Here is a 27657-nt window from a genome sequence, read left to right on the forward strand (position 1 = left end):
TTCGATTTGGTTAAACCTTTCGAAAGTTATTTTTTTAGCTTTGTGTTTGCATAATTAGAATGATAGTTTAATTGCATAAGAGTTAGGTTAATTACACAAGTTTGTAGGCTATTTGATCCTGGATTAGTTAATCACATGTTGAAGTAGGTTATTTGTTAAATTGATTGGTTTTTGAATATTGTTTGCTCTGTTTTGATTTTTAATTTGGTTTAATTTCTTGTTATAGTTATTTGTAATTACTAGAAATTTAAAGGAGCATTTGAAAAATGAAAACATAGGGAATAAATATGTTAGCCATTTATGATGGTTCTAGAAGAGGGAAGTAAGGACTAAGTTGCAAAAAAAGGAAGAGAAAAGAGGGACGGGTACTGATTAGTAGGTAAATAATAGAATTTAGAGGGATATAAAAAAAATAACTGAAATAGATGCTCTGAATTTCTATAAAATAACATACACAGATCTCACCTGATTTCATTGATACACGCACATTCTCAACCATTTTCTCACTTCACTAATCACTACTCTTCTCACACACGCATTTAGTAGTACACACAAGCATCTGAAATATATTTGGAGAAGTAAAACTCTAATCTGAAAAAAAAAGTTCAAAAAACAAAACAGAAAACCAAAAGAAATTCAAATAGACTTTGATCTCTGTTAAACTATTTGGGTTTTCAAGTTGCTTTTGGAATTGAAATTGAAACTGTCACTTGAATCTCTGTTGATTTGCTAATTTATCTGTTGTTGAGTTCTAGTTTCCTCTTCAATTTCTTCTTCCCTACATCTCAAGGTACAACTCAATCCTTAAAACTATAATCTCGACTTGAATCAATGCAAATTAGTTGTTGAATGTAGTTGTTTTCCTTGAATCGAAATTGTTTTATGTTGTGTTGTTTCTAATAAGTTACGAACCTATAGATCATATCATTTTACGAACTTAAATTGATGTCATAGAATACTACATTTCCTTCACTAGTAATTATTTGTTAGTAATTGATTTATGTCATATGTAAATTAGTTGGTTGAAGAATAATACAGGTGAGTTAATCATGAGATAAGAGCCGCAGATCTTGCCACCAGTTTATTTGATTTGCAGTCTCACAAGTTCTAAACCTGTTTTCTTTCATTGGTAGACAACGGTAAGAGAAGGCAGTTTGCAAAACTGGCCAGGATTTAGCTAAAGTAATAACACATTTCTAGAAGCAATATTGGAAGGAATTTCTTTTAATAAATGATACATGTACTTTTTAAATCAAATCCAGTCTAGTGTTATAATCTCTCATTAGTAATTAATTACATGTAATTGATTATTCGAGTTGGTATATTTGTAATCCGTGAATGTAATTTGTAAACAAGCTTTTACTGTCTCTTATTTGCTAAATCATATATTTATGACATCTTTGATTTGGGACATAATATTTGGCCCAGAAGCGGGTCAGAGTTAAATTAAACTCTGAGCATTACTTTAACTTTTGAAGCCTACTTCCTCAAATTAGCTGATTTAGGCGTTGGACCCAGTTCAAAAGCCCATTAACAAATCTGTTAAAATAAGATGAATGTGACCATGAATAATTCTTCTATACCTTTAAAATTTAGAAACCTTATCCACATGACTCATGTCAATGGAAATATAATTATCTCCAACTGTGACATACAATGTTGAAATACGCCCCTCCTCTAGTAAAACAACTTAAATAATAAACACACCCTCCCAAGTTTACCGTGCTTTTCCATAATCCCTAGACCTTCGCAATAATCTCAAATCACAGAAAATAAATAACTACAAATACCCGCAGAATGTTTTAGACACGCCTTTAATGTATTATCGTGATTATCTACACATTCGCCTGACATAATTATGATTCAAAATAAATTAAGGTACGCGTTCGCGCTACTTTGACCAAACAATCCTAATATTTAATTAAGTGTTATTAATTGTGTACACGTGCGCGTGACAAGATTTTAGAACCCTAAATAAAATGGATTCACACACAGGTGGTTCGTTTCAAGATTATTTCATAATGCCATAATCAAGTAATTTAAATGCAGTAAAAGGTTAAAATGCACGGAGGTTCTAAAATACGTAATATCCATTAATTAAGCCAACCATGATTGTAAAGCAATCGTGCTAGAACCACGTAATCCGAGAATATTTCACACCTTCTTCCGGGTTAACAGAACTCCTTACTGAGTCAAATTTCCTTTATTTGGGATTTAAAATAAATGGTGACCCGAAACACCGTAATTAAATAATATTGAGTGGAGACTCTTATAAAATAAAAATAAATAATCTCATTTCAATAATGTCACTTTAATTAAAAAAACTCCTTCTCCCATAAAAAGGAGGTATGACAAAACCCACCATCGATCTTCTAAGGGGCGATTTTTCCCTACGAAAGGGCTGAAGGATGCGGCAGAGGTTATCGGTCGGCGAGCAGGTTCTCTCCCGATATAAGAACTGACCGCGGGTAGAATAAAAAGTCATTGCAGGACAAAAAGGTATCAGGCTCCCGAGATTCCACCTATCGCAGATTATCCGAGTATAATTTCAATGTCAGTGTAGTGGAGCTGGTATCGACAATGAGGAAGAAGCATGGTTCCCGAAGCCAATGAGATCTGATCCCAACCAAAGAGATCCTAATATATGGTGCGAGTGTCATGGGACTAACGGCCATCGACTGGGAACTGTCGACATCTGCGCGAGGAAGTGGCGACATTGTTGAAAAACGGCCATCTCAGAGAGTTCTTAAGCGATCGGGAAAAAAATAATTACAGCCGCAACCAAGATAACGTAGAGCCCTCGAAGATAGGAGAAAACCCTCCCCAACTAACGATCAACATGATTTTCGGGTGGAACGAGATTAAGGGTGTAACCTACCTTGTCTCGAATATCTTCATTGATGATCTTGTCTCTTCTAGTATGCCCACACATCAACTTCAGCATTTCAAAAATGTCTAGAACTATTTGGAATTCTGATATGGATGTAATATGTAATAGATCTTATGAAGTGCTTTATTTTTATAAACTTTAAATAATGGGTTATTTGATCACTTTCTTATCAAGTGTTATTGAAATGCGTCAATCCTTTTGTTCTTCCATATTCATATGTCAAGATCTATTAAATTTGTATATCTTTGAAGTGGTATTTCGATAATATAAAATTAAATAAAAAATAATTTAGGTATCATATTAATTTTTAGGTTTAATTATTAAATCTGATTAACCTTGAAAGTGTACATTAAGAAATCTTTTTTGTGAGATGTTAAAAAAATAACTATTACATGTTACTGAGAAAATTATCCCATAAAATTATTTTAATAGATCATATGTTTATTAATTTTTATAATTTTTAATAGACATATATTTACTTATAAAAAATTTAACAAAGTAAGATTGAAATAAAATTTATATAACAAAAAAAGTCTGAAAAACCCGAACAAATCCGGTCTATGTACACCCCTAACTAAATAGTAAGGTTTTCATTACTAAATTATACTTATATTCTCAAGGACTTACAAATACTATAATGCTTGTCGTGACCACTTTGTTCCCAACTCGATCGTTGTCACTATAACAAAAAGAACTAATAATATCTCTCCTAGATTAATTCAAGAATATTTCACTCTTTCTAGCGCTCTAAGTTCACGCCACCAACGCTTTAACTTTGTAGTGAATTTCTCTTGGTTATCTAAATTTAATTATTCACTTAGTATTTGTTACGCTAGGTTTCTCCCTTCTAGGTCGTGCCCGTAACTAGACTGATGGGTTTGGCCCACTCTATTATTATATAGTAATTATTAAATTGTCATTTGGTCGTTCACTCTTAATGATTGTGGTTCCGGGAATTTGAATAGCTTCATTTTGTCATTTGGGACTTGTGTGCAAAATTTAAATTCATCCCGGGTTGATTTGCTAAGTTTCGGCACGAGTTGTGCAAGTTGAAAAGTTCAGGGTTTTATGGAGTAGTGTCATCGTATTCTCCATACTATGGGCGTAGCGGAGACGAGTAGGGTTTCTTTTACTACATTCCAGCTTAGAGGAGCAGCCTATCAGTCATGGCATATTTATGAGCTGAGTAGTCCGGATGAGGCAGCTTCACTTACATAGACTCAGTTCTCGGATATATTTTTGAGAGAGTATGTCCCTCAAAGCCTCAGGGATGCATGGCGCGCGGAGTTTGAGCAGTTGCGCTGGGGTTCTATGACTGTGTCAGAGTATGCAGTCCGCTTCAGTGATTTGGCCCGACATGCACCAGCCTTGGTTGCCACAGTTTGAGAGAGGGTTCGACGGTTTATTGAGGGACTCCACCCCAACATCCGGATTAGTATGGTTAGGGAGTTGGAGATGGATATTTCTTATTAGCAGGTTGTGAGTATTGCCAGGAGATTGGAGGGCATGCTTGCCTAGAACAGAGAGGAGAGAGAGGCCAAGAGGTCTCGAAAGACTGGTTATTATTCTGGTGCTCGTACCGCAGCAGCTCGCCATGGTAAGGGTTATGTGAGTCGTCCCGTTCATTCAGCTTTTCCTGATGTCAGTGGTGTTCCAGCGCCTTCTAGGCCCCCAAGAGCCTTATTATGCACCGCCAGTATCTAGTGTGCCTCCTGCACGGGGTGTTCCTAGCGGCCAGTCCAGCAGATCTGGCCCGAGCCAGCCACAATAGCCACGCCCTCCCAAAGATTGTTTTGAGTGTGGCGACACTCACCATATGGTGAGGGATTGCCCCACATTTAGGAGGGGTGCACCTCCATAGACTTCTCATCCACAGAGTGCTCCACCGGGTCCTCAGGCTATGATTACAACACCAGCCGCCACCCCACCTGCTTAGCCAGCCCGAGGTGGAGGTCAGGGAGGTAGAGGTCGCCCTAGAAGAGGAGGCCAGGCCAGATATTATGCCCATCCTGCTCGTGTAGAGGTAGTTGCTTCTGATCTTGTCATTTCAGGTACTGTTCTAGTCTGTCTTAGAGATGTGTCGGTATTATTTGACCCAAGCTCTATAGGTACGAGTTTTCTGGACATAACACTTAAATGCAAGGGTTCGCGATTTTTGCTCATTTTCAACATTTTGTGCTCAGGTTTGGCGATTTCTTGAGAGCATTTTTGAGGGGTTTCTTCAGGTAAGTCCCTTGTGCTAATTTTTTATCAATAATATTGCTTCCCCATTAATTTTTCCACCTAGTTAGTGTGTATTTAAGGTGAAATTTGGGAGTTTGAGACTAGGGATTTGGAAAGTTTGATTTGTGGATTTGAAGGACCATTTGGTGTCGGATTTTAGTAAATTTGATATGGCTAGACTCGTGAGTGAAGGAGTGTTCATATTTTGTGACTTTTACCCGATTCTGAGATATGGGACCATGTCGACTCTTTAGGATGGATTTAGGAAATTTTGTTAAAGTCTTGATTTCATTAATTAGATTAGTCTATTTTAGTTGTATTTATGATATGTAATTATTTTTGGCTAGATTTGGGCCATTCGGAGTCGGATATTCGTGGAAAAGGCATTCTTACTGATTGATTGAGCTTGGTTCGAGGTAAGTGGCTTGCCTAACTTTATGTGGGGGAAATCCCCTTGGGATTTGGAACAATTGTGATATGTGAGCATCGTGTACATGAGGTGACGAGTACGTACACAAGCTAGTTGTTGTAAAACCCAATTTTTACTAAGCATCGACTTGTTTTCCTTTTATTTTGAGTTATACCATTATAATGAGTATTAATCTATTTTCATTCTTAATTGAGTCATTCCAATATGTGTATCTATCTTGTTTAGTCTAATATCGCATGTCTATGTGCTTTAACTGCTTACTTGAATTTTGTGAAGCATGCCTAGTTTATTTCCTGCTTTTTCCTTGTTCTTTATCAGTATAGTCGTAGAAATCTTACTGTTAACTATTGTATTTGTCGTTTGATCTGTATATTTACTTTTGAGACTACGAGGCAGTTCCTCGGGAGTTCTCCCTGCATATTTAGTTTGGGACTACGGAATGGTATTCAGAGAGATCCCCCTGTCGTACATATTTACTTTGGGACTACGGAATGATATTCTGGGAGATCCCCCTGTCTTGCATATTTATTTTGGGACTACGGAACGGTATTACGGTAGATCCCCCTGCACATTTACGTTTGGGACTACAAGATGGTATCTCAGTAGATCCCTTGTTGTATTTCTGTGTATTGAGCTATTGCCTTCTATGAATTCTTTATTATTAAATTTCAGTCTTTATTTTACTGTGATATTTCATTCTTGCCTTGATTTATTATCATATTTCATTAGGGCCTAGACCTAACCTCGTCACTACTCTACCGAGGTTAGGCTTGGCACTTACTGGGTATCGATTGTGGTGTACTCATGCTACTCTCTACACATGTTTTTTGTGTGCACATCTAGGTGCTCCTTATCAGCCGCACTCTTAGTGAGCCGGGACAGCTTTGTTGACATCAAGGTATATCTGCTGCATCCGCAGACCTTGAAGTCCCCTTCTACTCTTTCACATGTCCATTATCGTTTGTCAGACTCTAATGATAGAGACACTAGATTTTCTTTCTGTAGTTTGTGATTCACTATGTTCCAGGTTTTGCGAAATGCTATCTAGTATGTTGAGGAGTTGGTTGATGTACATGATAATTGTCATGGTATTCAGTTATGTTGTTAAATTTATCTCGCAAAAGTTAGGCTTACCTAATCGTAGAGACTAGGTGCCCTCACGACGTCATACGGAGGGGAAATTGGGTCGTGACAATACTATAGCACATGAGTTGTACGTGCAGTTATAACGTTTGGGCTGAAGGAGCCCCTACAGAGTCTGTACACACCCCCAGTGAGTGCATGTACCTACTGAGTGCGAGTGTCGAGTGCCGAGATACGATTGCTAAGTGCCGAGTGATTGGGAGGATTAAGTGATTGTGAGGACTGAGTGACTGTGAGAACTAAGTGACAAGGAGGATTGAGTCAATTGCTACTTTGAGAGTATAGATATAGTTTTATCACTGAGTCGCATCGCATTTGGCATGCACACATGGCATACTGGCATAGAGACGCATTTTTTCTCATGCTGTACGGTATCATGCCATTCATGACTTCTCAAATATATTGACATATGGGCATAGAGATGCATTTTACACTTGCTATTTGGAAAGAAAATAAGCATCTTATTTACTGTTGAAAGCTTACTCACATTTTGGAAAATTTTCGGTAAAAGACTTTGGATTTCACTGATATATTTGAAAACCGAAACTATTTGCTTGAACTATGAATAAGCTGAGCATTTTATCTCTGAGTTACTTCTCTTATTACTTGCTTTACATTGTTATGAACTGTTGTTGGCTATTGGTGTTGGACCCGACCTTTGTTCCAGCTCATTACTACTTTCAACCTAAGGTTAGGTTTGTTACTTATTGGGTAGATGGGGTCGGTTATACTCATACTACACTTCTGCACCTTGCGTGCAGATGTTGGCTGCTGAAGTTGCTATGTTCAATGGGATTTGGATTTGAAGATGTACCTCTTATTCATGGTAGCCTTAGATTATTAAAAATTTGTTTATGTACCTTTCGAACTGATGATGTATTTATTTCATATCTGCATTGTAAATTCTAATCATAAAAGCTTATGATTTGTACTACCAGTCATTGGAAAATGTATAAGATTCAAATATTTTCTTTAATTTATAGTTTCATAAAATTTTATTGAAATTGGATAGAGGTTAATTGGCTTACCTAGCGGGTTGGGTTAGGTGCTATCACGACTAGTTGGATTTTGGGTCGTGAAAAATTGGTATTAGAGCTATAGATTCATAGGTTTTACAAGTCATGAGCAAGTGTCTAGTAGAGTCTTGCAGATCGGTATGATGACGTCCATACCCATCTTCGAGAGGCTACATGACATTTAGGACATATTTCCCATCTTTCTTTCCTTATCGTGCGACATTGATTTATCTTGAAGTGTAACTCTTTGAATTCCCTCCACGCATTTGTCTGCACATGTGAGCGCTCGGTATCAGCTCTGCATCGACGGCTTGTGATTCCACGGATGAGGTGCGAGATGTGATTTCTATATGCTGAAGGGCCAGTTTGGAGGACTTGAGGCCGGGTTATTTATGGTAGCTTGAGCATAGAGATTTTGATTGTGTGAGCATGTGCTTTTGGACTTATAAGTCCGGTATTGTCCCTATTAGTGGAATTTATTGCTCGATGGGTTATTGGATTTCTATATAACGAGTATGATGTGACTGCGGGAAGTGTTCAGATTGTTATAATGTGACGAGAGGAGTTTTCTTGACATGTAATAAGGACTATCGGGTGCTTGATTTCGGTCTTGATTTGACGTATAGTCTCGAGTTATGGGTGTATTGAAGGATCTTTCATGTTGTTTAATTGTGGAGTGGAGTAGATTTTCATGTCGTGTTATAAGCTCAGACTCGGGAAGCTTAAGTGATGGCGTAGTAGTTGTGGCTGTTGAAGGGTATAGAGAGTTGTCAGTTTGAGGCAAAGTAGGTGAGTGATCTCTATGTTCCTGAGGTTGCGTGATCTCTATGTTTTTTTTGTAGAGACTTCTCCTTTACCAGTGAATTATATGTGTTGCAATTTGAGTTTGGACTGCTTGTGGAAGTTGTCTTGACTGTAAGAAGGGTGAATGCGAGATTTGCAGATAATTTGAAGTATTAGATAGTTTGTGTTACATGAGCTTATGAAGGATTTAGTTGAATCACACTGCAGTAATGTGGTATGGTTATTGTAAGTTATCAGATGTTTTATTCCATGGCTTTGAGCCAAATGGTGGAGTCTGCTATCGACTAGTTGATTTCACGGTTATCTGTTATATTGGTTTCGGTTTAAGGTATATTTGTGAATAAGTTATGACTTGTATAGGTTGAGATCGAGGATGACTCGAGTAAAGGAATTTATGGATACTGGTTGTATTACACTCTATGGGTATATGAAAATCATGGGATGATTGAATTGTTATTCGTTAAATAAGATGATTCGTCAAATAAGATGATTGAAAATCTGGAGTAGGGATTTACTCGGTTGCTTGGAGGTGTGGATTACTTCCTTGGGTGTTGTTGTGATAATGGGGCACGGGTCGTTCGGCCCGTTTGATCGGTGCAATTGAGATTTGAACGGAGTGGATGACTCTCGAGGAGGTTCTAATGGGTTCAAGATATATATGTGGAAATTGAGAATTTTTCGGACATGTATATGGCTAGAATCTGAGATTTGCATTGAATGGTGTCAAGACTCGTGGTATTTCTATATCATTATGGATTATACATTTCATTATCAGGAAGGTGAAGAAAATGACTTTAGATTCATAGAAGGCCTCTTCATAGTAGGTGTCTCAATTGTGGCACTTTTGTGGTGCTTAAGAGGAGATACAATGACTTATGAGTCTTAGGGCGGTGTGGTTTTATGCTAGGGTCTCATATGGTAAGTTTTGGTTCAGGATTGTGGTATTATGGCGAGGAGGAGTATCAATTTGAAGGTAATTCAGAAGGAACTAGGAGAAATAGGACAACTTGATAGTAGGTCGGATCGGCACAACAATGGATATAATTGGTTCTTTGGGTAATTATGAAGTGGCGAGTCTCTAAAGGTGTTTCGTGGTAATGCTGTTGGGTTTTGGTGAATTGCATGGCTTGGTTGAGATAGAGGGATTCGGTTCTGATAGTTTGGCTATGTGTAAATGGATTCCAAAGAGTTCTCAATGGTTTCTACCACGGTTCGAGGTGTATATTTCTTACTGCTGTATGGAACATGTTGTGTATTGTGATTTTCTCCTGAATGAGATCACACGAAAGGTTCCTAGCGAATTGAGTATGTAGTTTGCTTGTGACTCAAAGTTGATTATGAGATTCTTGTACTCTTCACATGATGGTATGATAGATGTGGTGTGTTGTGTGGCATCGAGAATTGCATGTGCAAGGTCACGAGTCTGTTTTGAAGGGGAGAACATAAATTCTTAGGCAACATTGAAGGTTTTATATGACTATGTGAATGATATTACTACTTGGTATTGCCTGAGAAGGGTGCGCATTTCAGACGTGATGTGTTATGATTTATGGATACTTCATTGGTATTGCAGCGCTCTCTTGGCTGACCGACTGCTGATTTTCAGATATTGCTATATAGCACGGAGGAATTGGAGAGGAATTCCTCGTGGGATGATCATGTATAAGAGATGTATTAGACATTCAGGCGGTGGAGTTTGGATCAGATATGGTGATTCATGTGTTCTATGGATTTGGAGACTAGGAGTTTTTAGAAGTAGATTGTTTCATGGTTGTGGACTGTGAAAATGTGATCAAAGCTAGTAAGAGGATGGCCTGTATTATGGTTAGGATATTGTGGACTTTTTGGGGGTATTTATCTATTTGTGGATGACCAGAGTTGATTTGGGGCCTATTGGTAGGCCCAATTAGGATGAGTATTCTACATAGGGTCGGATTGGTGGACTCCGTACTACTACTGTTGAAGGATGATCCATTAGGTTGGAGTTGAGATTATTCATGTTCTGATATGCTCTATGAGTTACCCTTCTATGCTACGAGGAGTTATGATTTGTTGGTTATATGCACACATGGTGCGGTTCTATTAGGGCCTTACATAGGAATTTGCGCGAGATATGTATTTGGGTGATGCATGATTGATTGTGCATTGGTTAAGTTCTTTCGGGCTTATGTGCAATTGTGTCATTTTCTTCTCCGTGGGTATGGTTATGCACCTTGGGTACTTGATGTTGAGTTGCGTGCGGCTATTGATTTTGAGCAGGGTGGCTTGAGGTATTTCTTATGGACAAGTGTTTGAATGGGGTCACGCATTGCAGAGGAGTCATGTTCAGATATGATCCTTTGTGTTAGATTCATGTGTTATGGTTCTACGGTGCGTGATGGGTTTTTAGCATTGCGTTGTGGCGGTACTTGTTGAGCTTGCGAGACAGTCCTGTCATTTGAGTCATTTTTTCATGTTTGAGTACATTTGTATTGTTGCATATTGGTGCACGGATTGCACGGTTTGTGGCTCTGGGTAGTATTGGTGTGGTATGTCAATAGAGTAGCTGGTATTTGATAAGATGAGGTCGTCGGATCTATGATGGGTGCCATCAGATTTGATTGCGGTATATTTGGAAGGATAGTATCGGATGTCGCCTTAGAAATTCCTATAGTTATTGCCGAAAGAGAGGGGGCTCCGTGACGTGTTGATCTTATGAATGGTTATGAGTTCTGCGTGTTTCTTTCATTGTCGACACTGTACGAAGGCTTTAAAATGAGGTTTTGTTTGATATGAGGTTTATTGCCGATATTGGGTTGTTTTGAGCAGCTACTATGATCGGAAATTTTGCTACGAGTATGCGAGTGGTGTGGTACGTCATGTGATTACATCTTGGGTTATGGATATGGCTTGATAGAAGTTGTTTAGACTTATACAGTGTGTACATGCGAGATTTTTATCTTATAGAATATTTCGGATGTTGGAAATTGGAAGAATTGACCAAGTTTGACTTTTTAGCATTTAACCTCGGATTGGAGTTTTGATGGTTTTGTTAGTTCCGTTGGGTGATTTTGGACTTAGGGTGCGGATTGTGATTTGGAGGTCCGTCGTTGAATTTGACTTGACATGGCGAAAGATGGATTTTTGGAAAGTTGGACCTGGAGTGAACTTTTTGATATCGGATTTGGGTTGTGGTTCCAGCAATTGGAATAGCTTCGTTATGTTATTTGGGCTTGTATGCAAAATGTTAGTTCATTATGGGTTGGTTTGCTTTGTTTCAACATGAGTTATGGAAGTTGAAAAGTTCAAAGTTCATCATGTTTGAATTGAGGTACAGTTCATCATTACGATGTTGTTATGTGTATTTTGATGCTTCGAGTAGGTTCATATTATGTTATGGAACTCGTTGGGATGTTCGTACGTGGTTCCGAGGGGCTCGGCGTGTTTCGGATTGATTTCGGGCAATGTTTCTTCATGTTTTCATTGCTGGTGTATTCTAGCATCTATTGTCGCATTTCTTCATCGCGATCGCCGAATGAGGTGGGAGTTGTAGCTAGAGGAATTTTTTCATCGCGTTCGCATAGTTGGAACCGCGTTCGCGTAGCTCTATCTCCTGTGTGTATCTTGTACGCGAGGCTTGTGCCGCGAAGGCGTAGAGTATTTTGGTGGCATTATATTTTTTGGTCATTGCGAACACGATGGTTTTGATGCCTCGACATATTATAAAGTACTTTATTTCGAGGGTTTCAGCCATTTTTACATTGTTGGACTTATGGAGCTCGGATTGAGGCGATTCTTGAAGCAATTTTCACCGTGTGGACTGGGGTAAGTGTTCTATACTCATTTTTTATTTTATATCACGAATTTATCTTCATTTTTAGCATTTGATTGTGGATTCCAAAAGAGAGAGATTGGGGATTTTGCCTAAGGTTTCATAATGTGAATTTTCGAGTTTTGAACATCAATTTGGAGTCGGATATGAGTAAAACTAGTATGGTTAGACTTGTAATTGAATGGGTTATTGGAGTTTGTGAGTTTTGTCGGTTTTCGAGGCGTGAGCCCGGGTTGGATTATTTGGTCGATATTTGGGCTTTGATTAATGATTCGACTTTTATCGATTGGGTTTGTTTCCTTTGGCACTATTTGAAGTATTTGAGTTTCTTTTGGCTAGTTTTGGGCCGTTAGGAGGCCGGTACGTGCGAGATGACATTTTTGGAGCATCGCTTTGCCTGCTCGGTATTGGAATTGGCTTGTTAGAGGTAAGTAACACATTTAAAAATGGTGTTGAGGGTATGAATCCCCGAATTACGTATTGAGGTGACGCACATGCTAGTTGACGGGTGTGTGGGTTTGTGACTCTGTTATTTCTATGGTATTTTGTAGTTATTTGATCTTCCATGTAACCATGAAATTTATACGTTCTCGAGCTATTGAGCCGTGATCCTTGTTAGAAATCATGTCTCGGCTACATGCTTATCCTGTTGGGACCCACTGAGGTCATTTCTGCTGTTGAGCTATCTGCTTTCATTGCATTACATATCTCAGTCTCTATTACCATTTACTGATACATCACATCATTATTTTTGGGGTGAAGGAGCCCTTACGGAGTCTGTACACACCCCCAATGAATGCAAGTGCTGAGTGCCGAGTGCCGAGTGCCGAGTGATTGAGTGACTGTGAGGACTGAGTAGTAGTGAGGACTGAGTGACTGGAAGGATTGAGTGAATTGATACTCTGAGAGTATACATATGGTTTTATAACTGTGTCGCATTGCATTTGGCATGCACACTTGACATACAGGCATAGAGACGTATTTTTTCTCATGCTATACGGTATCATGTAATTCATGACTTCTCACACATATTGATATATGGGCATAGAGATGTATTTTACACTTGCTATCTAGAAAGAAATTGAAACATCTTATTTACTGTTGAAAGGATTTTTGGAAAAAATTACAGTTTTCAAACTTATATTTTAGCAAATATTTGATAAAAGACTTGGGTTTTCATTGATATATTTGAAAAGCGGAACTATTTTCCGGAACTATGAATAAGTTGTGCATTTTATCTTCGAGTAATTTCTCTTATTACTTGCTTTACGTGTTATGAATTGTTGTTCGCTACTGGTGTTGGACCCGACCTTTGTTCCACCTCGTCACTACTTTTAACCTAAGGTTAGGTTTGTTACTTATTGAGTACATGTGGTCGATTGTACTCATACTACACTTTTGCATCTTGCGTGTAGATGTTGGTTGATGATGTTGCTGTGTTGGATAGGAGATGGATTTGAAGATGTACCTGCGTTCCGGTTGTAGCTGCCTCTTGTTCATGGTAGCCTTATATTAGTAAAAATCAATTTATGTACCTTTCGAGATGTATTTATTTCATACTATCTTTGTAAATTCTAATCTTAGAAACTCATGATATATACTATCAGTCCTTGGGAAATGTATAAAATTCAGATTTTTTCTTTTAATTATAGTTTCATAAAATTTTATTGAAATTGGATAGATGTTAATTGGCATACCTAGCGAGTTGGGTTAAGTGCCATTACGACTAGTTAGATTTTGGGTCGTGACAATGATATACTATAAATTGGTCATGGACACACCGTAATTGGGCAACACAATTTCTTAAAGCAATAACTATCACATATCAAAATAACTGCCATGGCTCCATCAAAAAATTTCTTGATTTTTCTTTTGGCTGCATTAATCGCAACCCCCGTTGCAGTTGCCCAACTTATTTCAATACGTATAAGTGGGGGGTATTTTGAAGTGTTAACGGCACTTTAGATGTCATCAATTGACTCACCCCCAAGTTTTTCCTAGTACGTTTGTTGTTTTGTTAAAATTTAGGCAGATTTCTTAATTTGAAGTCTAAGAGAAATAACATTGCATCTATTATTCCTTTCATAATAATGGGTGAGGATGGTATAAACATAGATTAACTTAAGTCGAATGAATTCCGCACTCGTAGTCATAAGATGCATATGGCTCCATCATAAAACGTTTCTGCATGTTGAACTGTATGATCATTTTATCTAAAAGTCTAAAAAGTGTGAGATAATATATTTTTATTTACATAACTTATTTTATTTTCAACATGTCAGATAAAATGCAAACTTGATCTAATTGCATAAATAATATTAATATCATTTAACTTTGCAGATGTATCAATGCAATTGCGGTGTGGATCAAGAAATGTGGTATCAAGTACAATAACAAATGGATCGGGAGTATTTTCTTTGGTGGTGGATCCTAGTGTAAATACTTTGCCATTGCTATTGTCCAACTGCCATTTAGTAGTTGCAAATCCACTCTCAACATGCAATGCGAGCTTACCATCTGTTGGGCTTTTGGTGTCATCCTTTAACCTTCTAAACATCAGTATTGGCGGTGTCGGCGGTGTTATTAGTGTCAGTTTAGGTCCTACTAATTTTTTACTTAATCTTAACCTCATTTTATAGTGAATGAGCTAGCCTGCTAGTGCTTAATTTGTACTACTACTACTATACATTAGCTAGTTAACCTTCTTGGCCAGCTGCTTACTGCATGAATAAGGACGGTTGTTTCTACTAGTGAATAAAGTGCAAATAATATTCGCAAGTCTTATATTAGAGAAATCTAATAGTATTGCGTGTGTTTCAATTTTTTTTATAGCTTTGTCTTGTTTATTACCCCTTCTTATTTTTTGTTTCATACATGCGGCAATGACTCTAGAATGAGCTTTGACCTAATGGCTCTACATAATAAGGACATATGAAATAAGAATGAAGGGACATAAAAAGAGAATATACTAAAAGCGGGATAAGATAAAATTAAGGAAGATACTGTAAGATGATAATGCCAATCAAACGATAATATAATAAATACTAATAAAAATAATGAATAAAAAAATAATAATATCGTATTCAAAGTTATATAATGATGGGACCCAATAAAGTATCTGACAAGGTATAATAACCCAAATAGGGGTATCATGCTTGGTGGGATTAATGAGAAAGAAGATATATATTATTAGTTCTATCAATATAATATCTAGGGAAGGAAAAATGAAAGTTTATCTCACGACCCAAATCCCAATCTATCATGATGACGCCTATCACATTAGTAGGAAAGACGAAAATCACATAATAACTATGCATTTTAAATTAAAAACATGATTTAATAGATCTAATAGTGAAAAGTCTTATAAATAACTGATAAAAATAATTGCAACTCAACTACAATAATTCAAAAATCCTAGTGTCACCGAGCACATGAGCTACTATTGTCAACATAGTCTAAAACTCTAGTATAAATGTCTGAGAAGATAGAACAGTACTGAAATAAAATGCAATAAAGGAGAGTCACGGTTTGCGGACGTCATCACGGCTACCTCAAGGTCTCCGAACAGGTACTATCACCACTCGAAGTGTAGAGTGTAGTATGAGTACAACCGACCCGATATACTCAATAAGTAACATGACTAACTTTGGGCTGAAAGCAGTGACGAGCTCAGAAAGATACAGTCTGAATAAAAATGATGACAACACTAATATAAGAAGATAATGACACTAATAACACAGAGAGTGTTTCATAAGGACCAGTGTTTGAATGGGGTCACGCATTGCAGCGGAGTCATGTTCAGATATGATCCTTTGTGTTAGATTCGTATGTTATGGTTCTACAGTGCATTATGGGTTTTTAGCATTGCATTGTGGCGGTAGTTGTTGAACTTGCAAGACGGTCCTCTCGTTTGAGTCATTTTTCCATGTTTGAGTACATTATTATTGTTGCATATTGGTGCACGGATTGCATGGTTTGTGGCTCTGGGTAGTATTGGTGTAGCATATCAATAGAGTAGCTGGTATTTGATAAGATGAGGTCGTCGAATCTTGGATGGGTGCCATCATATTTGATTGAGGTATATTTGGTAGGATAGTATCAGATGTCGCCTTAGAAATTGCTATAGTTATTGCCGAAAGAGAAGGGTCTCCGTGACATGTTGATCTTATGAATGGTTATGAGTTCTACATGTTTCTTTCATCGTCAACACTGTACGAAGGCTTTAAAATGAGGTTTTGTTTGATATGAGGTTTATTGCCGATATTGGGTTGTTTTGAGCAGCTACTATGATCGGAAATTTTGCTACGAGTATGCGAGTGGTGTGGTACGTCATGTGATTACATCTTGGGTTATGGATATGGCTTGATAGAAGTTGTTTAGACTTATACAGTGTGTACATGCGAGATTTTTATCTTATAGAATATTTCGGATGTTGGAAATTGGAAGAATTGACCAAGTTTGACTTTTTAGCATTTAACCTCGGATTGGAGTTTTGATGGTTTTGTTAGTTCCGTTGGGTGATTTTGGACTTAGGGTGCGGATTGTGATTTGGAGGTCCGTCGTTGAATTTGACTTGACATGGCGAAAGATGGATTTTTGGAAAGTTGGACCTGGAGTGAACTTTTTGATATCGGATTTGGGTTGTGGTTCCAGCAATTGGAATAGCTTCGTTATGTTATTTGGGCTTGTGTGCAAAATGTTAGTTCATTATGGGTTGGTTTGCTTTGTTTCAACATGAGTTATGGAAGTTGAAAAGTTCAAAGTTCATCATGTTTGAATTGAGGTACAGTTCATCATTACGATGTTGTTATGTGTATTTTGATGCTTCGAGTAGGTTCATATTATGTTATGGAACTCGTTGGGATGTTCGTACGTGGTTCCGAGGGGCTCGGCGTGTTTCGGATTGATTTCGGGCAATGTTTCTTCATGTTTTCATTGCTGGTGTATTCTAGCATCTATTGTCGCATTTCTTCATCGCGATCGCCGAATGAGGTGGGAGTTGTAGCTAGAGGAATTTTTTCATCGCGTTCGCATAGTTGGAACCGCGTTCGCGTAGCTCTATCTCCTGTGTGTATCTTGTACGCGAGGCTTGTGCCGCGAAGGCGTAGAGTATTTTGGTGGCATTATATTTTTTGGTCATTGCGAACACGATGGTTTTGATGCCTCGACATATTATAAAGTACTTTATTTCGAGGGTTTCAGCCATTTTTACATTGTTGGACTTATGGAGCTCGGATTGAGGCGATTCTTGAAGCAATTTTCACCGTGTGGACTGGGGTAAGTGTTCTATACTCATTTTTTATTTTATATCACGAATTTATCTTCATTTTTAGCATTTGATTGTGGATTCCAAAAGAGAGAGATTGGGGATTTTGCCTAAGGTTTCATAATGTGAATTTTCGAGTTTTGAACATCAATTTGGAGTCGGATATGAGTAAAACTAGTATGGTTAGACTTGTAATTGAATGGGTTATTGGAGTTTGTGAGTTTTGTCGGTTTTCGAGGCGTGAGCCCGGGTTGGATTATTTGGTCGATATTTGGGCTTTGATTAATGATTCGACTTTTATCGATTGGGTTTGTTTCCTTTGGCACTATTTGAAGTATTTGAGTTTCTTTTGGCTAGTTTTGGGCCGTTAGGAGGCCGGTACGTGCGAGATGACATTTTTGGAGCATCGCTTTGCCTGCTCGGTATTGGAATTGGCTTGTTAGAGGTAAGTAACACATTTAAAAATGGTGTTGAGGGTATGAATCCCCGAATTACGTATTGAGGTGACGCACATGCTAGTTGACGGGTGTGTGGGTTTGTGACTCTGTTATTTCTATGGTATTTTGTAGTTATTTGATCTTCCATGTAACCATGAAATTTATACGTTCTCGAGCTATTGAGCCGTGATCCTTGTTAGAAATCATGTCTCGGCTACATGCTTATCCTGTTGGGACCCACTGAGGTCATTTCTGCTGTTGAGCTATCTGCTTTCATTGCATTACATATCTCAGTCTCTATTACCATTTACTGATACATCACATCATTATTTTTGGGGTGAAGGAGCCCTTACGGAGTCTGTACACACCCCCAATGAATGCAAGTGCTGAGTGCCGAGTGCCGAGTGCCGAGTGATTGAGTGACTGTGAGGACTGAGTAGTAGTGAGGACTGAGTGACTGGAAGGATTGAGTGAATTGATACTCTGAGAGTATACATATGGTTTTATAACTGTGTCGCATTGCATTTGGCATGCACACTTGACATACAGGCATAGAGACGTATTTTTTCTCATGCTATACGGTATCATGTAATTCATGACTTCTCACACATATTGATATATGGGCATAGAGATGTATTTTACACTTGCTATCTAGAAAGAAATTGAAACATCTTATTTACTGTTGAAAGGATTTTTGGAAAAAATTACAGTTTTCAAACTTATATTTTAGCAAATATTTGATAAAAGACTTGGGTTTTCATTGATATATTTGAAAAGCGGAACTATTTTCCGGAACTATGAATAAGTTGTGCATTTTATCTTCGAGTAATTTCTCTTATTACTTGCTTTACGTGTTATGAATTGTTGTTCGCTACTGGTGTTGGACCCGACCTTTGTTCCACCTCGTCACTACTTTTAACCTAAGGTTAGGTTTGTTACTTATTGAGTACATGTGGTCGATTGTACTCATACTACACTTTTGCATCTTGCGTGTAGATGTTGGTTGATGATGTTGCTGTGTTGGATAGGAGATGGATTTGAAGATGTACCTGCGTTCCGGTTGTAGCTGCCTCTTGTTCATGGTAGCCTTATATTAGTAAAAATCAATTTATGTACCTTTCGAGATGTATTTATTTCATACTAGCTTTGTAAATTCTAATCTTAGAAACTCATGATATATACTATCAGTCCTTGGGAAATGTATAAAATTCAGATTTTTTCTTTTAATTATAGTTTCATAAAATTTTATTGAAATTGGATAGATGTTAATTGGCATACCTAGCGAGTTGGGTTAAGTGCCATTACGACTAGTTAGATTTTGGGTCGTGACAATGATATACTATAAATTGGTCATGGACACACCGTAATTGGGCAACACAATTTCTTAAAGCAATAACTATCACATATCAAAATAACTGCCATGGCTCCATCAAAAAATTTCTTGATTTTTCTTTTGGCTGCATTAATCGCAACCCCCGTTGCAGTTGCCCAACTTATTTCAATACGTATAAGTGGGGGGTATTTTGAAGTGTTAACGGCACTTTAGATGTCATCAATTGACTCACCCCCAAGTTTTTCCTAGTACGTTTGTTGTTTTGTTAAAATTTAGGCAGATTTCTTAATTTGAAGTCTAAGAGAAATAACATTGCATCTATTATTCCTTTCATAATAATGGGTGAGGATGGTATAAACATAGATTAACTTAAGTCGAATGAATTCCGCACTCGTAGTCATAAGATGCATATGGCTCCATCATAAAACGTTTCTGCATGTTGAACTGTATGATCATTTTATCTAAAAGTCTAAAAAGTGTGAGATAATATATTTTTATTTACATAACTTATTTTATTTTCAACATGTCAGATAAAATGCAAACTTGATCTAATTGCATAAATAATATTAATATCATTTAACTTTGCAGATGTATCAATGCAATTGCGGTGTGGATCAAGAAATGTGGTATCAAGTACAATAACAAATGGATCGGGAGTATTTTCTTTGGTGGTGGATCCTAGTGTAAATACTTTGCCATTGCTATTGTCCAACTGCCATTTAGTAGTTGCAAATCCACTCTCAACATGCAATGCGAGCTTACCATCTGTTGGGCTTTTGGTGTCATCCTTTAACCTTCTAAACATCAGTATTGGCGGTGTCGGCGGTGTTATTAGTGTCAGTTTAGGTCCTACTAATTTTTTACTTAATCTTAACCTCATTTTATAGTGAATGAGCTAGCCTGCTAGTGCTTAATTTGTACTACTACTACTATACATTAGCTAGTTAACCTTCTTGGCCAGCTGCTTACTGCATGAATAAGGACGGTTGTTTCTACTAGTGAATAAAGTGCAAATAATATTCGCAAGTCTTATATTAGAGAAATCTAATAGTATTGCGTGTGTTTCAATTTTTTTTATAGCTTTGTCTTGTTTATTACCCCTTCTTATTTTTTGTTTCATACATGCGGCAATGACTCTAGAATGAGCTTTGACCTAACGGCTCTACATAATAAGGACATATGAAATAAGAATGAAGGGACATAAAAAGAGAATATACTAAAAGCGGGATAAGATAAAATTAAGGAAGATACTGTAAGATGATAATGCCAATCAAACGATAATATAATAAATACTAATAAAAATAATGAATAAAAAAATAATAATATCGTATTCAAAGTTATATAATGATGGGACCCAATAAAGTATCTGACAAGGTATAATAACCCAAATAGGGGTATCATGCTTGGTGGGATTAATGAGAAAGAAGATATATATTATTAGTTCTATCAATATAATATCTAGGGAAGGAAAAATGAAAGTTTATCTCACGACCCAAATCCCAACCTATCATGATGACGCCTATCACATTAGTAGGAAAGACGAAAATCACATAATAACTATGCATTTTAAATTAAAAACATGATTTAATAGATCTAATAGTGAAAAGTCTTATAAATAACTGATAAAAATAATTGCAACTCAACTACAATAATTCAAAAATCCTAGTGTCACCGAGCACATGAGCTACTATTGTCAACATAGTCTAAAACTCTAGTATAAATGTCTGAGAAGATAGAACAGTACTGAAATAAAATGCAATAAAGGAGAGTCACGGTTTGCGGACGTCATCACGGCTACCTCAAGGTCTCCGAACAGGTACTATCACCACTCGAAGTGTAGAGTGTAGTATGAGTACAACCGACCCGATATACTCAATAAGTAACATGACTAACTTTGGGCTGAAAGCAGTGACGAGCTCAGAAAGATACAGTCTGAATAAAAATGATGACAACACTAATATAAGAAGATAATGACACTAATAACACAGAGAGTGTTTCATAAGGACCAGTGTTTGAATGGGGTCACGCATTGCAGCGGAGTCATGTTCAGATATGATCCTTTGTGTTAGATTCGTATGTTATGGTTCTACAGTGCATTATGGGTTTTTAGCATTGCATTGTGGCGGTAGTTGTTGAACTTGCAAGACGGTCCTCTCGTTTGAGTCATTTTTCCATGTTTGAGTACATTATTATTGTTGCATATTGGTGCACGGATTGCATGGTTTGTGGCTCTGGGTAGTATTGGTGTAGCATATCAATAGAGTAGCTGGTATTTGATAAGATGAGGTCGTCGAATCTTGGATGGGTGCCATCATATTTGATTGAGGTATATTTGGTAGGATAGTATCAGATGTCGCCTTAGAAATTGCTATAGTTATTGCCGAAAGAGAAGGGTCTCCGTGACATGTTGATCTTATGAATGGTTATGAGTTCTACATGTTTCTTTCATCGTCAACACTGTACGAAGGCTTTAAAATGAGGTTTTGTTTGATATGAGGTTTATTGCCGGTATTGGGTTGTTTTGAGCATCTACTATGATCGGAAATTTTGCTACGAGTATGCGAGTGGTGTGGTGCATCTTGTGATTACATCTTGGGTTATGGATATGGCTTGATACAAGTTGTTCAGACTTATACATTGTGTAGATGCGAGATTTTTATCTTATAGAATATTCCGGATGTTGGAAATTGGATTCTAAGGCTCATGGGCTAGGTTGAATTAAGAAATTTATGTTATGTTGTGTAATCAGACCTATATGGGATAGGGTGACTTGGGATCGCCCCCGTGTATGTGCATGGTAAGGTTACACAGCGGTTTGGCAGCTTTGGAACGACTCTGGGCACGTTCGAGGACGAACGTATGTTTAAGTGGGGGAGGATGTTACGACCCAGCCAGTCGTTTTGAGAATTTTGACTTTTCTCGGGAGTTTACAGACATGTGTAGCTCCGTATGATGTATTATGAGTTATGTGAATCGTCGGTTTTGGCTTTCAGGTTATTTGAAATTGATTTCGAAGAATGATTCTCAACTAGAAAGTATTAAATTGGAAGAGTTGACTAAGTTTGACTTTTTAGTATTCGACCTCGGATTGGAGTTTTGATAGTTCCATTAGCTCCCTTGGGTGATTTTGGACGTAGGGTACGGATTGTGATTTGGAGGTCTGTAGTTGAATTTGACTTGACATGGCGAAAGTTGGATTTTTGGAAAGTTTGACCTGGAGTGGACTTTTCGTTATGTCATTTGGGACTTGTGTGCAAAATTTTAGTTCATTATGGGTTGATTTGCTATGTTTCGGCATGAGTTATGGAAGTTGAAAAGTTCATCAAGTTTGAATTGAGGTGCGATTCATCGTTACGATGTTGTTATGTATGTTTTGAGGCCTCGAGTAGGTTCATATTATATTATGGAACTTGTTGGGATGTTCGTACGTGGTCCCGAGGGGCTCGGCGTGTTTCGAATTGATTTCGGGCTATTTTTCTTCATGTTTTCATTGCTGGTGTATTCTAGCGTCTAGTGTCGCATTTCTTCATCGCGATCGCTGAATGATGTGGGAGTTGTAGGTGGAGGCCTTTCTTCATCGCATTCGCGTAGTTGGAACCGCGTTCGCGTAGCTCTGTCTCCTGTGTGTATCATGTTCGCGAGGCTTGTGCGGCGAAGGCGTAGAGTATTTTGGTGGCATTATATTTTTGGTCATTGCGAACATGATGGTTTTCTCGCGTTCACGTAAGATGGATGCCTCGGCATATTATAAAGTACTTTATTTCGAGGGTTTCATCCATTTTTATATTTTTGGAGTTGTGGAGCTCGGATTGATGTGATTCTTGAAGCAATTTTCACCGTGTGGACTGGGGTAAGTGTTCTTTACTTATTTTTTATTTTATATCACGAATTTATCTTCATTTTCAGCATTTGATTGAGGATTCCAAAAGTAGAGAGATTGGGGATTTTGCCTAAGGTTTCATAATGTGAACTTTTGAGTTTTGAACATCGATTTGGAGTTGGATTTGAGTAAAACGAGTATGGTTGGACTCGTAATTTAATGAGTTATCGGAGTTTGTGAATTTTTTGGGGTTCCAAGGCATGAGCCCGGGTTGGACGTTTTGGTCGATATTTGGTCTTTGATTAATGATTCGACTTTTATCGATTGGGTTTGTTTCCTTTGGCATTATTTGAAGTATTTGAGTTGCATTTGGCTAGTTTTGGGCCGTTAGGTGGCCGGTACATGCGAGATGACATTTTTGGAGCATCGCTTGGCTTGCTCGGTATTGAAATTGGCTTATTAGAGGTAAGTAACACATTTAAACATGGTGTTGAGGGTATGAATCCCCAAATTACGTGTTATATGATTAATGTTGAGGTAACACACATGCTAGTTGACGGGCGTGTGGGTTGGTGACTCTGTTATTTCTATAGTATTGTGTAGTTACTTGTTCTTACCTGTAACCATGAAATATCTACATACTCGAGCTATTGAGCCGTGATCCTTGTTAGAAACCATGTCTCGGCTACATGCTTATCCTGTTGGGACCTACTGAGGTCATTTCTGCTGTTGAGCTATCTGCTTTCGTTGCATTACATACTCAGTCATACGCACTCATATGCATATCACATCTCAGTCTCTGTTACCATTTATTGATACATCACATCATTATTTTTTGGTTAATTCTTCATGACATTGAGAGCCCAAGAGACTGAAGAGATTGATGACTGAGTGAGGTCGAGGGCCTGATTGTGAGGATTTTGATACTATAGCACGTGAGTTGTCCGTGCAGCACGTGAGTTGTCCGTGCAGCACATGAGTTGTCCGTGCAGTTATAGAACTTTGGCTGAAGGAGCCCTTACGGAGTCTGTACACACCCCCAATGAGTGCAAGTGTTGAGTGCCGAGTGCCGAGTGATTATGAGAATTGAGTGACTGTGAGGACTGAGTAGCTGTGAGGACTGAGTGACAGGGAGGATTGAGTGAATTGATACTCTGAGAGTATACATATGGTTTTATCACTGTGTTGTATTGCATTTGGAATGCACACTTGACATATAAGCATATAGACGTATTTTTACTCCTGCTATACGATATCATGTCATTCATGACTTCTCACACATATTGACATATGGGTATAGGAATGCATTTTACACTTACTATCTGGAAAGAAAATGAAACATCTTATTTACTATTAAAAGGATTTTTGGGAAAAATTACAGTTTTCAAACTTACTTACACTTTAGCAAATATCCGATAACAGACTTGGATTTTTATTGATATATTTAAAAAGCGGAACTATTTAATGGAACTATGAATAAGCTGTGCATTTTATCTTCGAGTAATTTCTCTTATTACTTGCTTTACATTGTTATGAATTGTTGTTCGCTACTGGTGTTGGACCCGACCTTTGTTCCAGCTCGTCACTACTTTTAACCTAAGGTTAGGTTTGTTACTTATTGAGTACATGGGGTCGGTCGTACTCATACTATACTTTTGCACCTTGCATGTAGATGTTGGTTGATGATGTTGCTGTGTTGGATGGGAGCTGGATTTGAAGATGTACCTGCGTTCCGGTTTTAGCTGCTTCTTGTTCATGGTAGCCTTAGATTATTAAAAATCAATTTATGTACCTTTCAAACAGATGATGTATTTATTTCATACTAGCTTTGTAAATTCTAATCTTAGAAGCTCATGATTTGTACTATCAATCCTTGAAAATGTATAAGATTCAAATATTTTCTTTTATTTATAGTTTAATAAACTGTTATTGAAATTGGATATATATTAATTGACATACCTAGCGAGTTGGGTTAGGTGCCATTACGACTAGTTGGATTTTGGGTCGTGACAATGATATACTATAAATTGGTCATGCACACACCGTAATTGGGCAACCCAATTTCTTACAGCAATAACTATCACATATAAAAATAACTGCCATGGCTCCATCAAAAAATTTCTTGATTTTACTTTTGGCAGCATTAATCGCAACCCCCGTTGCAGTTGCCCAACTTATTTCAATACGTATAAGTGGGGTGTTATTTTGCAGCGTTAACGACACTTTAGATGTCATCAATGGACTCACCCCTCAAGTTTTTCCTAGTAAGTTTGTTATTTTGTTAAAATTTAGGCAGATTTCTTGATTTGAAGTCAAAGAGAAATAACACTGCATCTATTATTCCTTTCATAACAATGGGTGAGGATGGTATAAATATAGAGTAACTTGAGTCGAATGAATTCCACACTCATAGTCATAAGATGCATATGGCCCCATCATAAGACGTTCTGCATGTTGAACTATATGATCATTTTATCTAAAAGTCTAAAAAGTGTGAGATAATATATTTTTATTTACATAATTTATTTTATTTTCAACATGTTAGGTAAAATGAAAAGTTGATCTAATTGCATAAATAATATTAATATCATTTAACTTTGCAGATGTATCAGTGCAATTGCGGTGTGGATCAAGAAATGTGGTATCAAGTACAATAACAAATGGATCAGGAGTATTTTCATTGGTGGTGGATCCTCGTGTAAATACTTTGCCATTGCTATTGTCCAACTGCAATTTAGTAGTTGCAAATCCACTCTCAACATGTAATGCGAGCTTACCATCTGTTGGGCTTTTAGCGTCATCCTTGAACCTTCTAAATATTGGTATTGGTAGTGTCGACAGTGTTATTAGTGTCAGTTTAGGTCCTACTAGTTTTTTACTTAATCTTAATCTCATTTTATAGTGAATGAGCTAGCCTGCTAATGCTTAATTTGTACTACTACTACTACTACTACTACTACTACTATGCATTAGCTAGTTAACCTTCTTGGCCAGTTGCTTACTGCATGGATAAGGAAGGTTATTTCTACTAGTGAATAAAGTGCAAATAATATTCGCAAGTCTTATATTGGAGCCATCTAATAGTATTGGGTGTGTTTTAATTTTTTTTATAGCTTTGTCTTGTTTATTACCCCTTCTTATTTTTTGTTTTATACATGCGACAATGACTCTAGAATGAAGTTCGACCTAACGGCTCTACATAATAAGGACATATGAAATAAGAATGAAGAGACATAAAAAGAGAATATAGTAAAAGCGGGATAAGATAAAATTAAGGAAGATACTGTAAGATGATAATGTCGATCAAACGATAAGATAATAAATACTAATAAATATAACGAATAAGACAAAAATAATATCATATTCAAAGTTATATAATGATGGGACCCAATAAAGTATCTGACAAGGTATAATACCCTAAATAAGGGTATCATGCTTGATGGGATTAATGAGAAAGAAGATATATATTATTAGTTCTATCAATATTATCTCTAGGGAAGGGAAAATGAAAGTTTATCTCACGACCCAAATCCCAACCTGTCGTGATGGCGCCTATCACATTACTATGAAAGATGAAAAATGCATAATAACTACGTATTTTAAATTAAAAACATGATTTAATAGGTCTAATAGTGAAAAGTCTTATAAATAACTGATAAAAACAACTGCAACTCAATTACAATAATCCCAAAATCCTAGTGTCACTGAGCACATGAGCTACTAATGTCAACATAGTCTAAAACTCTAGTATAACTATCTGAGAAAATAGAATAGTACTGAAATAAAATGCAATAAAGGAGAGTCAAGGTTTGTGGATGTCATCATAGCTACCTCGAGGTCTCCGAACAGGTACTATCACCACTCGAAGTGTGGAGTGTAGTATGAGTACAACCGACCCGGTATACTCAATAAATAACATGACTAATTTTGGGCTGAAAGCACTGACGAGCTCAAAAAGATACAGTCCAAATAAAAATGACGACAACACTAATTTAACAAGATAATGACACTAATAACTCAGAGAAGTTCCATATTCAACTTGTACATAGTACAAAAATTTAGGCATGCTTTCAAGTTTAACAATTTAAGCTCAGCACTGATAAAATATGCCAAGTACAACTAGTATGAGAAATGTTACATCTCTATGCCTACATGTCAAATATGCATGTCAAATGCAATGCATCATAGTGATAATCCCAGGTACTTACACTAATTAATATGTCTATCTCAAACTCGTACTCATCACACATAATCACTCAGCATTGTACGATACCTACGCTAACTGCTGGTATGTCACACTCTAGAAGGGCAAATCTTACCCAAGAGCTAATATAAAGTCAATATGGCCTGCTGAGGCGTGCAACCAAATCTAATAATAATAAATAATCCAATGAAGTCTGCTGCGGTGTGTAGGCCTATCCATAATAATAATAATAATAATAATAATAAATATAAAGCCAATATGGCATGTTACGACATGCAAC

At 37.2% G+C, this 27657-nt stretch overlaps 1 protein-coding gene, 1 long non-coding RNA gene and 2 pseudogenes across 2 annotated transcripts; all 4 read left to right on the forward strand.

The window, feature by feature from the left end:
- The first annotated feature begins 461 nt into the window (after nt 1-461).
- LOC104100189 (uncharacterized) lies at nt 462-3052 on the forward strand. Its single transcript, XR_687189.4, has 2 exons — nt 462-790; nt 1134-3052. It is a non-coding gene; the product is annotated as an uncharacterized lncRNA (long non-coding RNA).
- Nucleotides 3053-14131: 11079 nt separating this feature from the next.
- LOC108945830 (phylloplanin-like) lies at nt 14132-14962 on the forward strand (annotated as a pseudogene).
- A 4453-nt stretch (nt 14963-19415) lies between these two features.
- On the forward strand, nt 19416-20262 carry LOC138899573 (phylloplanin-like; annotated as a pseudogene).
- Nucleotides 20263-25247: 4985 nt separating this feature from the next.
- LOC104100188 (phylloplanin-like) lies at nt 25248-26075 on the forward strand. The gene is made up of 2 exons (XM_033657116.2): nt 25248-25437; nt 25777-26075. The coding sequence occupies exons 1-2, from the start codon at nt 25275-25277 to the stop codon at nt 26073-26075; spliced, it is 462 nt and encodes a 153-aa protein (XP_033513007.1). The 5' UTR covers nt 25248-25274.
- Nucleotides 26076-27657: the final 1582 nt, after the last annotated feature.

This window comes from Nicotiana tomentosiformis, chromosome 9 (assembly GCF_000390325.3).
Source record: "Nicotiana tomentosiformis chromosome 9, ASM39032v3, whole genome shotgun sequence".
Lineage (NCBI taxonomy): Eukaryota > Viridiplantae > Streptophyta > Magnoliopsida > Solanales > Solanaceae > Nicotiana > Nicotiana tomentosiformis.